This window comes from Ceratotherium simum, chromosome 15 (genome assembly GCF_057802395.1).
Source record: "Ceratotherium simum simum isolate JZ-2026a chromosome 15, ASM5780239v1, whole genome shotgun sequence".
In the NCBI taxonomy this organism is placed as follows: domain Eukaryota; kingdom Metazoa; phylum Chordata; class Mammalia; order Perissodactyla; family Rhinocerotidae; genus Ceratotherium; species Ceratotherium simum.
The window spans coordinates 39,366,750-39,380,030 of record NC_141914.1 but is presented as its reverse complement, the minus strand read 5'-3'; the positions used below and the strand labels follow the sequence as shown (position 1 = coordinate 39,380,030).

The 13,281-nt window shown below is 42.6% G+C and overlaps 1 protein-coding gene across 9 annotated transcripts in view; it reads right to left on the bottom strand.

Annotated features, from left to right (window-relative positions):
* MCF2L2 (MCF.2 cell line derived transforming sequence-like 2) overlaps positions 1-13,281 on the bottom strand; it is a 239,218-nt gene that overhangs the window by 192,459 nt on the left and 33,478 nt on the right. For 8 of the 9 annotated variants that reach the window (XM_087439950.1, XM_087439947.1, XM_087439955.1 and 5 more), the window contains 2 exons: positions 9,789-9,872; positions 1,174-1,288 (listed from right to left, as the gene is read on the bottom strand). In XM_087439950.1, the coding sequence (XP_087296076.1) occupies positions 1,174-1,288; positions 9,789-9,864 (191 nt within the window). In that variant the 5' untranslated portion in view covers positions 9,865-9,872. Of the gene's footprint in view, positions 1-1,173; positions 1,289-9,788; positions 9,873-12,615; positions 12,895-13,281 lie in introns of those variants that run through there. The other variant, XM_087439949.1, reaches the window with a different exon arrangement.

Below are 13,281 nucleotides of genomic sequence, written 5' to 3'. Positions count from 1 at the left end.
GGAGGAAATGAGATCAGATTGAGGGCTGATGACTGCGTAGGAGTTAGCCAAGCCCAGAGGGTAGGAAAGGTGTTCCCGCAGAGAGACCCACATGAGCAACGCCCAGAGACTACTGCATCCTTCCCTCCAACCAATGAAGCCCAACATTTGCATAACGCACACCATATGCGGGGATGGGAGGAGGAGAGGGAGGGATTTGGTGAATATAATTTAAGTACTGAACTTTGAAGAAGTGCATTAAAAATAAATCCATAGCCTTCCCTGAAGTAGGAAGAGTAAAAAAACAAAACAAAAAAAATCTTTTAAGGTGGGTTTGCTTAAAGCAAACTATTAACTTCCTAATCTCCACAGGTAGGATCAGACTGCAGGCAGCCTTTCAATCTCAAAGCAGGTGTTAACCTCCAAATCACATAAGGCAGATGGAAAGCAAGCAAACAGCACACACAAGACTGTCGTGTAAATTCTTAATCACACAGCAGTTAAGTGAGACATGGTATCATAAGCCAAACCCATGGAGGGCGGGGCCTTTCCTGGCTGACTCTGCTCTGCCGGAGAATGGACACTGGAGGTCTGGGTATTTATTGACTTAAGTGGCATAAAGATGGGAGACGTGGGCTGAAGAAGGCGGACATAGCAGATGCTCAAAAACATTTCTGTCATGCTCTCGGCTATAAGCATAGGTTTTATTCCCAGTCTTTTAGTTTCTTTGCTCTGTGCTTTAGTTTTTCCATCTGACGATGACAATTATAAAATCTGCCCCAAATGCCCTATTTAGGGGAGATAAATTAAATAACTCTTAACATGGCTTGAGCTCCTTGAGCACCGGCCATGTGTCCCAGACAATAGGCCCCAGGAAGCCAGAATCCCCTTAATCATCTAGAGCCAGGAACCTGAAGGGACAAAGGCAGCATGAGCTGTTCAATCCATTTTTCATTCTCTCGACAATGTTGATTAAGTAACTTCTATGTGTCAAACTGAAACTCATTTATCATTGTCTGCTAGTCTCTTTCCACATCCCTTGTCTGTGACTGACGGATAAGAGAAACTGGCCAAGTTACATACCAGTGTGAGCTGTGCTCATGGAAGAATCCATCTCAACCCAGCCCTGCCACATGGGAAAGGTGGGATAAAGCCAGAGACTAGGGAGGCAGCAGAACGCTGTGTTCAGCTCACCTGGGGATGCTAGTCAGGTACGTCACGACATTCAAGAAGTCGTCATCTGGGATGTGTTTGAACCCCACAAACTCTGGAAAAGTGATGATAGGGGCTCCGTCTTTCCCTCGGCCTCCTGCAACAAAAATGGGTGGTCAAGATGTTAGCAAAACATTTTCACGTCACTCCCCTGCAGGTAAGGGACTTTGACTAATACCAAGTCAGGAGATGTGTATTGGCCTCCCCCTTTCTATCTATATTATTTCAGACTAGAATGTGGGAAGGTTGACGCTGAACTATTTTGAACAAATATCTCTTCTCCGTCATGCTTTCTCAGGGGTGGTGTGAGAATTCAGTTTCAATCCTTTGAAGATGGTTACTGTATAAAAGGTAATATTGATTTAATTATTTTAGCATAGGTAGAATGGTAAATAATGCCAACACGAATATGTAATATTGTTCTTCATTTTTGTAGTCAGTAAATGTCAAAGGTAAAATGGCATGGTGGTCAAGAGAGTTAGCTCTAAAATCAGACAGCCTGGTTCAAATCCTGCTTTTTCACTTAATTTCTATGTGATTTTAGGCAAGATAACCTAAATAGTTTCCTCACATATATATATATATATATATACGTATATATATATATAATGGGAATAATACTTGCACCTACCTCAAAAGGTATTGTGAACATCGAGAACATATATGAAAATCACCTTAGGAGAGTGCTTATTACATATAAATGCTCAATAAATGTGACTTTTATTATAATTATTATTACAAGAAGGCAATAATCAGCTGCCCTTCAACAACTTATAAACAGGAAGATAAGCCATCCCTGTGAGAATAAAAATGTAAAAATTAATATTCAATTCGGGGCCGGCTCCGTGGCTTAGCAGTTAAATGCTCACGCTCCACTACTGGCGGCCCGGGGTTCGGATCCCGGGCGCGCACTGACGCACCGCTTGTCAGGCCATGCTGAGGTGGTGCCCCACATACAGCAACTAGCAGGACGTGCAACTATGACATACAACTATCTACTGGGGCTTTGGGGAGCAAAAGGGGAAAAAAAGGAGGAGGATTGGCAATAGATGTTAGCTCAGGGCTGGTCTTCCTCCGCAAAAAGAGCAGGATTGGCATGGATGTTAGCTCAGGGCTGATCTTCCTCACAAAGAAATAAATAAATAAATTTAATTCACTGGAGCAGAGCCACCTAGATTAAATTAGATTCAATTTCCCAATCTCCTTGCAGCCAGATGTAGCCACATGACTAAGTTCTAGCCGCATGGTTCCCAAACTGTGTGCCAAGTACCCAGGGTACCACAGTGAACTCACAGAAACACTGTGAGTATTTTAAATTTTTGAGGGAAACAGCAACAGTTGGCGCCTGTCAGACACCGTGCATGCTACCAGCTTGAGGTAGTTCACAATTTCAACATTAAACTGCGTTATATTCTTTTGAATGGCACTGTAGCTTTGTAAAGCTGGGTTTTTGGTGGCTGCTGGGATAAAAAGCAAGTGCAGCATGAAAACCATTGTGGAACAGGAAATGAGGGTGGTGATGTCTAGTTTGAGCCCAAGGTGTGAGAGAACTGTGGTTACTTAAAAACGAAACTGAAATTTTACTTTTTCTTTCACTTTATGTATATTATTTTTTCAAAGAGCAACTAAGGACATATAGACTTATTAAGTTGTTTTACCTGCTAGGTATTGCTTTTGGCCAAGAAGGGCCATGAAAAAATTACTGAGCTACTAAGGCACCGAGAACTGAGACAGCTGGGGAACCTGTGCAAAAGAGGTATCGGTGCAGGGTGTGCTTTAATGAAGACTGTGTGATTAATAAGGGTGTGGGATCAACGAAGAAACTACGGAAAAGGGAGACTCAGAGAAACAAAGGCGGGTCGTGTACCGCCAATACTATTCTAAGGAGAGAGGGTCCTGGCCCACCACCACGAGAATCCATTCCATGTCACCAGTCTATCTGATGACACCCTCACCAAGATCATCAAACCTATTCTGCTGTTCTAAGTCCATGCCTGATAAGCATCTTCTGCTTAGACTCTGACATTCTATGTAAATTTGTTTCAAGAAAGAGAATTATGCTATTGAGCAAACATGAGTATTTGTATCATGAAAAGAATAAGTTAGCACTGTGGTTTTTCTACACGAGACTCTTGTGAAAACTCTTAATATGAGTCAGGCTCTCAGAGACCAATTACTATGGAATGAAACTGTGAGATTTATCTACATGACCAGGTATTTCTCCAGGAAGTAGCTCTTTATTAATCCTGTATGCTTATTTTAAATTTCAAAAATTGACACCTGCAGATTAGATGTTTGTCAAGCTTTGACAAGGAGACTGAACTACCTTGCTATGCTTACTGAAAACAATTGAGATCAGGATATTATTAGCTTTCCCCTAATATTCTTCCTCTTTGCAGTTTCACAAGTATAGGAAGTCTCAGAGAAATGTCAGTTAAGAGAATTTGCATCTCTAGTAAGGTTAAAGTTAGATGCGTTATAACACTGTACTAATTGTATAACCAATATTTGCCAAGAGAATGGCTAAAACATTTCAAGGAACCAAAACACCATACATATTCATTAGGATATGATTACACCATTTAATGATTTTACCTTTTATCATTAATTTTAAATTAAAGGGGTTCACATCTAAATGGAGAAAGGTAGGTGGAGTTTTCTTGTATCTTGGTTAATACCAATACTGAACACCAGAGAGGGCCCTGAGGTTAACTGGGGACACCAACTGCTCTTGAATATCAGTCTTAAGAGGCAGAAGCACCAAGGAAACAAAGCTGGGCCTACCTACAGCTGTGACAACCCACGACAGGCATTCAGTGCCACCTTGTGAGGAAGCGTGGGAATGCAAAAGGAAGAAAGAAAGATTGTGCCCAAGTCCCATTCAAGGAAGACAAAGGAAACCAAACTATTTGGAACTAAGTAAAACAACGACTTAAATAAAATAAACATAGTATAATTTTTACATTTCATTAATGGAAGAGAACTAGCTTTACTGAGGAAAACACTAGTAAGTGCTTGGGGTAGATAAGACTATTCCATAAGGGTCTGGGTGTCAGCTACGTGGAGACTTCCATCACATGGAGAATTTGGAACGCTGGGAAACCCTGAAGGAAAACGGTGAAGACCAACAAAGAGAGAAGGAGCAAGGCAGCTACTGCCATTTGCCTTCCAGTATCTATTTTCTCTTTCTCTTCCCCCAAAGAACTGATTTTAGCTGGGAAAACAGCAGTGCCACTCCCTGTGAGGCACTTTGGAGACTTCAGTGCCTGGGATACTAAATGACCTGTCCGACATAAGGAAGAATTGTCCCACATCCTATAGGATTTCCCAATGTCTTACCAGAGACTCAAAAATGTTTTTATAGTGACCTGATCCTAGACTCTCTCTTTTACATATAATCATAAAGTATTTTTTTAATATTTTTTCCAGTTTTATCGAGATATCATTGACATATAACATTGTCTTAGTTTAAGGTGTACAACATAATGATTTGATAGATGTATATATTGAGAAATGGTTACCACAATAAGTTTAGTTAACATCACCTCACATAGTTACAAAACTTTTTTCCTGTGGTGAGAACTTTTAAGATCTACTCTCTTAGCAACTCTCAAATATATAATACGGTATTGTTAGTCACCATGCTGTACATTAGATCCCCAGGACTTACTTATCTTATAACTGGAGGTTTGTCCCTTATGACCCCCTTCACCCATTTCCCTACCCGTCACCCTTCCGCCTCTGGCAACCACCAATCTGTTTTCTGTCTCTATGAGTTCAGGTTTTTTTGATTCCACATATAAGTGATATCATACAGTGTTTGTCTTTCTCTGTCTGACTTATTTCACTTAGCATAATGCCCTCAGGGTCCATCCATGTTGTTGCAAATCACAAAGTATTTTTTTTTTTTTAAAGATTTTATTTATTTATTTTTCCCCCCAAAGCCCCAGCAGATAGTTGTATGTCATAGCTGCACAACCTTCTAGTTGCTATATGTGGGACGCGGCCTCAGCATGGCCCGAGAAGCAGTGCTTCGGTGCGCGCCCGGGATCCGAACCCGGGCCGCCAGCAGCGGAGCGCGCGCACTTAACCGCTAAGCCACAGGGCCGGCCCACAAAGTATTTTTAAACAGTTTTAATGTATACTGAATTTTCCAGGAATGCAACTACCCTATAAGCTGAGAGAAGAAAATAATTTACTTTGTTCAGAACTTTATCAACGATTATTAACTATTTCAGAAAATCACTCTAGTAAGGCCACTCCGGGTATCTGATCACCCATACTACACCCCATAATGTGCACCTGTCATATTCATGGTGTCTACACCTACAGGGGCAAGCACCTGACTATTTCATTATCTCTTCCAGTGTAGCTAGAAATAGCCAGCCCTGGTGGTCTAGTGATTAAGATTCAGCACTCTTACCACTGCAGCCCGGGTTCGTTTTTGGTCGGGGAACCATATCACTGTCTGTTAGTCATCATACTGTGGCAGCTGCCTGGGGCTGTGCTGCTGAAAGCTATGCTACCCGTATTTCAAATAACAGCAGGGTCACCCATGGTGGACAGGTTTCAGTAGAGCTCCCAGACTAAGCAAGACCAGGAAGAAAGGCCTGGCCACCCACTTCTGAAAAAAACTGGCCATGAAAACCCTATAAATAGAGCAGAGAATTGTCTGATATAGCACCAGAAGGTGACAGGATGGCACAAAAAGACAGGGCAGGGTTCGGCTCTGCTGTACACAGGGTCGCTGGAAGTCGACTGACATTTTATTTTTTAAGTATATATGTAAGTAGGGCATGGCTGTTCACCCTCTTCCTGGGCACACAGCTAAACTACATTTCCCAGCTTCCCTTGCTGTCAAGTGTATCCACATAACTGAGCCAGATTCAAGTCATTGGGATGTGGTGTGTGCTGTGGCTGAGCCGAGGCTCTTAGGAAGCAGTATGCTCTCTTTCCCTGTCTGCTTTCCAGATGCCGATAATAAGAAGGCCACAAAAGGAATAATAGTAATAAGAGGAGGCTGGCCCCGTGGCATAGCAGTTAAGTTCGTGTGCTCCACTTCAGCAGCCCAGGGTTCGCAGGTTCGGATCCCGAGCGCAGACCGACACACCGCTTGTCAAGCCATGCTGTGGTGGTGTCCCATATAAAGTAGAGGAAGATGGGCACAGATGTTAGCCCAGGGCCAATCTTCCTCAGCAAAAAGAGGAGGATTGGCAACAGATGTTAGCCCAGGGCCAATCTTCCTCAGCAAAAAGAGGAGGATTGGCAATGGATGTTAGCTCAGGGATAATCTTCCTCACACACACACACACACACACACACTCACACACAAAAATAATAATAATAATGATAATAAGAGCCACAACGTGAATGGATTTTCATTCCTGAACTTTCACATGGAGAAAAGTCATCTGCTGACCAGGAGCACACATGCTGGACTATTCCAAGAGTAAGAACTAAATTTCTATTGTGTTTGTTTGAGCCACTATACACTTTGGAGTCTATTTGTAACAGCTGCGTAGCCCACACTAACTAAGAGGTTATAGTACCTATAAATTTCATTTCAGGATGGTGGGGGGCGATACAAATCATTTGTTATAAAAAGAAGGCATTTAGTCCAACATGTTTGAGAACCATTTCTGCAGCCTGCACTGCCCAATACGACAGCCACTAAACACGTGTCTGTTGAGCATCTGAAATGTGACCAGCCCAAACTGAGATGTGCTGTAAGTATAAAATACAAACTAGATTTTGAAGACTTAGTACAAAAAAAAATGTAAAATATCTCACTAATAATTTTGAATATTGATGACATATTATGGTAATATTTTAGGTATATTGGGTTAAATAAAATATATTATTAAAATTAATTTCATATGTTCCTTTTTTTTAATATAGTTACTACAAAATTTAAAAGCACATATGTGGGTCCCATTATATTTCTATTAAACAGCACTGCTCTAGACCTTCTTGCATTGGTTCTCATTTCCCATGTACCAAGTTACTAGCTCCATCTTTGATTTAGATATGAGTTTTGACTCTGCTTTCTTTCTTGGTTTGACACCCTCCATTGTTTCCGGCGGGGGGCGCGGAGGGGGGAGCCTTCCCACTTGCCCTGGGGAACTCCACCTCTACCAACCCTGGGCTCCACCGCTGTGTGTATGGGGGGAAACACTGAGGACTCCACAAGGCTAAGAGTACTTTATTCCTTCATTATTAGTTATTTCTAAAGGGATTAAAGGTGTTGTGAGAGAGAGAAAGAGAGAGAGAAGAGAGAGAAAGAGAAAGAGAAAGAAAGTCAGACACAATGATTCCAAGGGAGAAAATAACCATTAAAAGAAAAGAAAAAGAAAAGGATAATTCCTCATAATTAAAGGAAAAGCATTATGGCAGACACTGATAAATCGCTAATTTATTCCCAAACCCCTCTTCTCTGATCACCTTCTACTATGGTGGAACAAGCTAAATGCTTGCCTTCTCAGACTCCCTTGCTGCTAGGAATGGCTACATGACATAGTTCTGGAATGAGACATAAGCAGAAGTCGGCTAAGAACTTCTGGGAAAGTTTTTGCTCTCCTGGCAAAAGGAACAGAAGCAGCCAGCATTGTTCCTTTTCCTTCTTCCTGCTTTGGACACAGACTTGATGTCTGGAGCTGCAGCAGCCATGTTGAGATTAAGACTTTAAAAACAAGAGAAACATCAAGAGAATCACAAAGATGCCAGCCTTCATGTCGCTGAACAACTGATCCAATACTAGGAATTTTTACCTCCTGACCTCTTGTTCTGTGGTTTTAAACAAACAAACAAACACGTCCTATAGGCTAAGTTGTCTCGTAGCCAGATACCATGCTAGGCATTTTCTTTAACCACTTTACAGATGAGAAACCTGAGGTTCAGAGCAACCTACTAGTTGTGTTGAAATGTGAACCCAGAATTGTCTGAGTCCAAAGCCTGGAGTGTTTCCACCACACTAACCTGCTTATATTCTCTTGTTTCCTAGCTAAGCACTGAACCTAGAAATATCCCAAGTTCACTGGGAACATACAGGTTGTCTTCCCAGGTCAAAGCTACCAGAGGCCCCAGCCCTGGTCACTATTCACTTCCTGCTGGTGGCCCCCTGCTCACAGGCTTCATCATGCAGAGGCTTCAAACCATCTGGCCACAAATCTGGGTCAGCCTTCATGCAATGAGCCCTGCTCTCCCACCAGCCCTGGGAGCACACTGACAGAGCACAGTAGGCCAGGAAACTGGGCCTCATTGGGAAAAGGCTCCATTCTCTCCTTCACAGCCTTCCTGGTCGATGGGGCCTCTGGCTCTTTCCAGAGCTCAGTGGAATCTGCAGAAAAGTCTGCAGCTGGAACATCCTCACCCTGCTTCCCTGAATCAGGAAAAGGAAAACTGCTGTGACCCAGAGCAGAGGCCGCAGTGGGGCTACCACAGCAGCGGGAAAAGACCTAATCGCAGAGATTTCTGTTTTACAACCACAACTACACAGGCACCCACGACGGCCTTGTGGCTGACAGCTGCTGCTTCTGCCAGGGAAAGAGGAACAGTTAAAGACGAAAAGCAGGCTCACCAATTCCCAAAAAGCACTGACGCAGAGAACCTCATACCCTCCCAGCCTTGCCCTGCTGCAAATGCTGCCACAGCTAACCCATGCTTCTCTCTCACGAGAAGGGCAAACTAGAGGCCACAAGACAAAAGCAGCTCAGAAACGAAAAGACTGTTTGCCATGGTCCAAGTGCCTGCCCTAACACAGAGGTGGCCTCTGATACAGCGTGAGTTTCCACAGCTCTATGTTCTACATTAAAGGGTGACAGTTATCTCTATTCCTGACTCAACTGTGGCGTTATACACCATATTCACCGTGAGCACGGCTGTGGTTCCTGATAACAACTGTATCATACCTAAAACCATTTTCCATAATATAACCCCAAAATAAACATTTGTATGGGATTAAAATGTATCCAGAAAAAGAGTCAAACATTTATTTGGCAGTTGCAATACTGAGCACTTTTCATACCTTATGTCATTTAATCCTCAACAATGATAATGATCCCATTCATTATTCCAATGAGGAAACTGAGGCCCAGAGAAGCAAACTACCTAAGCAGTTTTTCATTAAGCAATCAAATGCTTAATGGAAATCAATATATTAAAATTAGGTCCTTAAGAGCTAAGACAAATCTCTCAGAGAACAAATAACCTCAGCAATGTTCATGAACCCTCAAAACCAAGACTTTCTTATGGTTGGATCTTGGAAGAATATCCAACAAGAACATCAGAAGAACATCATGGTAGCAGCTAATGTCAGTAGTTATTTCTTTTTCCTTCCTCAAGATCTTTTCAGCTCTGTTCTTTACAAGTTCAAAGAATTGTACTCCCTTGGGAAGGATCAAATTACACCCAACAGCAAAACGAATGACATCTTTGAGACCCCAGCCTCCTAGCTGGATAGTCCTCAGTTCCTTCTAGTCCTGGGTGAGGTTTAAGGGCTGACTGAGACTTGAGTATAATGTTCAAGATTCAAGAGACCAGGCCTTCCCAGCAGGAGCCCCCCAACAAAATCTGGAAATGCAAATGAATTTGCCCCTCACCTGAAAGAATGGCGAATTGTCTGTGAAGTTGTTCAATTATATCCACTGCCACCAGGGGCCTGATTTCCTGTTGCATAATTTCATCTGCACAAATGAAATAGAAATGAGGTTAAATCCTTGCAAATTACACAGAGAAATTAAAAGGAAGAAAGGGAAGCTCCACTACTAGGAAAATCTGGAACTTATCAAGGTATGATTATGGACACATTATTCTCTTGAGAACTCAATTCCCAAGTCACAGGGATGGACCCGGTTTTGTGTGGTTTGAAGCTTGTACACATGAGCAGAGGAACACATTCCAGAGTCTCTCCCAAGGTTTTGGGAGGGATCAGTGCAAGGAAGGGGCCCTGAAGTTTAAGCTTCAGCAGCGCCACAGTAAACGTGCCAGATGGTCTCATTACCAAGGCAGGTATTTAGGTATCTGCCTACTCCTTTGGGTCTGCATGACGCCATTTAAACACAAACAAGGTAAATTACCAGAGTTCATCTCAAGCTGGGTCATAAAATCAATCTGGGATTTATGAAGGTTCTTTGATTTTGTTTCCCTCCCTCCCTCCCTTCTTTGCTTTTTGCCTCCCTCCTTAGTCCATTCCTCTTTTTTGTTTTTCTTCCGGAATACTTCAAGGGGCCTCTTCCCACTGCCAAGCACATTTACGGGGGCATTTCTCCATTTTGCTAATTAAAGATGCTCCTTACTGAGTAAAAGCTTACAGATTCCCAAGGCAAAAATTCAAATCTTTCAAGCACAAACCTACAAATGTCCTCTAACCCTAACAAGTGATTTATAAACCCTAAGATTTGCCTTCTATCCATTTGGGGAAAGGGGATTAGAAAGAAGGGAAGACTGGGTGGAATCCCTTAGCCTGGGCTGGAAGAGCCTGGGCATTTTCACCCTCTCTCCACTTAAGATATTATTATCCTCATTTAACTATTTCCCAAGGAATCTCAAAAAATGAACAGGTTATTGTTTCACAGCAGTTAAACATCTGGATTAAGGCATGAATGAAATAGCCTTGTACACTGACACTAAATAGAAATCTCCTATTGCTTCAGCATAGAGTCAGGGTAACATTATGATATTCTATTGTTGACGAATCAGAGGTAATATGTGGGAACCTCTCCCAGGGCCTTGGTTTCTACTTCTCAGCTTTGGTGTGAAGGTTAAAGGAGGTGATGCATATGGAGATGTACACAGTAGGTGCTCCGTAAGTGCTAGTTATACCCATTGCTCCAGAAGGCCTTTCCCATATTTGCTTCCTGAAAGTCTTGTAAGGGTGGGGCAAGTGCCAGCTTAAACCCCAAGACCCTTCTCAATGAATTCTACCACTTTTCCTGGAGGAAAGGGGGTAAACCCAGGTCTGAGCGCCTTCATCCCATTACCCCTTCCACTCTGAATTCACTAAAATTTCAAAGAACTCTTGCATCACTGTTAATTTTGTGGGTGCAATGATAGCATTGTAGTTATGTTTTACAAAAAGGGAGGGCCTTTTCTGTTAGATATAGAAAGGAAAGTATTTAACAGTAAAATGATATGAAGTCTGAGATCTGCTTAAAAATACTCCAGCACTCCCCTCTGCAAAAATGTGCAGGGAACTGGGGAGATGAAACCAGACTGACACAATGTGGATAACTGTTGAACCTGGTTGATGGGTCCATGGGAGCTCATTATACAATTCCATCGCATATATTTCAAATTTTCCATAATAAAACGTAAATTACAAGTGGACAACAATATAGAGAATTTCAGCAGAAAGAGTAATTGAAGAGTCTTTCAGAATACAATCTCTCAGTGGTCTGGGAAAGTGGCATACTCAAAAATAGAGCTGAATTATTATTTTTTAATACCTGAGGAGGCATACTAAAGAGACAATGATCCCAGAGAAAAACCAAGATCATAAAATGCAATTTATTGTTATTGTATCTCAATATTTGAGGTGTGCTTTAAATTAAACATTTTAAATTAGTAAAAAAGTATGATCTGAAAGGGACAACAAAAATGAGTTAAGCCAACCATCACCCTGCCCTGTCTTTTTTTTAAATGAAGAAATGGAGACCCAGAGAGATTCTGATCTTGCCTGTGTCACACAACAATTTAAGTGTGGAGCCTAGGTCAGCCCCGGATCACCTGATCTAAGACGCAAAACTCAACCACACGTGATGGACTTCTCAGACCCTTGGCCTTGATGAGCAGTGGCTTCCACCACCCTTTAGAGGTTGACTAGTGTCTCTCATCATGGGAATCTGTTTGCCCAGCCTTCCAACAGAGTTCTTCCTCACCTGCCTCCTGTGGTTACCAAATGAACAGGACTAAAATTTATGATTTGATTTTTCTAGAATAGAAATGAGCTGGTTTGCCTGTGGCCCAGGTTTTGCTGAGAGAGCTTGGTCCCCAGCCAGAGAGTAACATGGTTATCTTTAAAGACCTCCCAGCAAAGGAGTCACATGACCCAACCTGGTTGGCTGCAATAGATCATGAGAGTTTATTGGACTCAGTGCTGACCCAGAGTGTGAAAATGACCTCAGATATACTCAGCTTTTAGTGATGCCTGACACTGTGGGTCTGTTGAAGAGGGCATGCTCAGTTCAGCCCCAAGCAAGGCACATTCATGCTCTATACCAGAAGAGACACAGAGACCAGCCCTGCTACCGACTCCTAAGTAGAGGGGGTGAGGAGGGAGTGAAGAGCTCTTTGGTCTAAAGGAACACCTTCCTCTGCAGCAGGAAAGAACCTACTTAAATCCAGACAGCCCTGCATGGGAAGGGCTGTTTCTGCAAACTTCTAGCTGGGTAACCGGGGCAAGAATACTCTGAGCCTCAGTGTCCTCACCTGTAAAATGGCTTTTCCTTCTCCAGGAACCGTCGGGCATAACCAGTGACGACCCACCGAGGTGGTGGTGCCTGCTTCCTGCTTCCTGCTTGCTATTTTTGATGTGTATGGATTAGGGAGAAACGTGTCTCTTTGTCACAAAGAAAGGAAGTGATAATTCAATTTCAATACAATTTCTATTCTGGGCACAGTTACAAATAGATTAGGGAAAAACTGGTCCCTTTTCTATCCCTGATAAGTATACAGACATGTGATTGTATGTTATCCTGGACCCACAGTTCCAGAAATGCAGAATGCATCAAAGGCCACAACACAGCCTCCTACTGATGGAATAACAGCCCAGCCCAGCCCCTGGGAATTCAGCTGTAGGCAGCAGGCAACACCCCTGTGTTGTCCATTCTCTGGTCTCAGAGAGCAGCGCAGGCTCTGCGGCAGGACCCTTCTACTACTCGCAGCTGTCCTCCTCACAGCAGAAGGCAGGAAACAGGGCAGATAACAGCTAGATGCTGTCTGAGTGCTGCAACTAGTAAGAAATAAAGTGCAGCGAAATTCTTAGCCCCCGGCTCTTGCTATTCTGAAATTCTGGTCACACTGGAATTTAAAAGAATCAAGTATCGTTTGAGAAAAAAAGAACCAAATTACAAAATCAATAAATAGGCTAAGGAA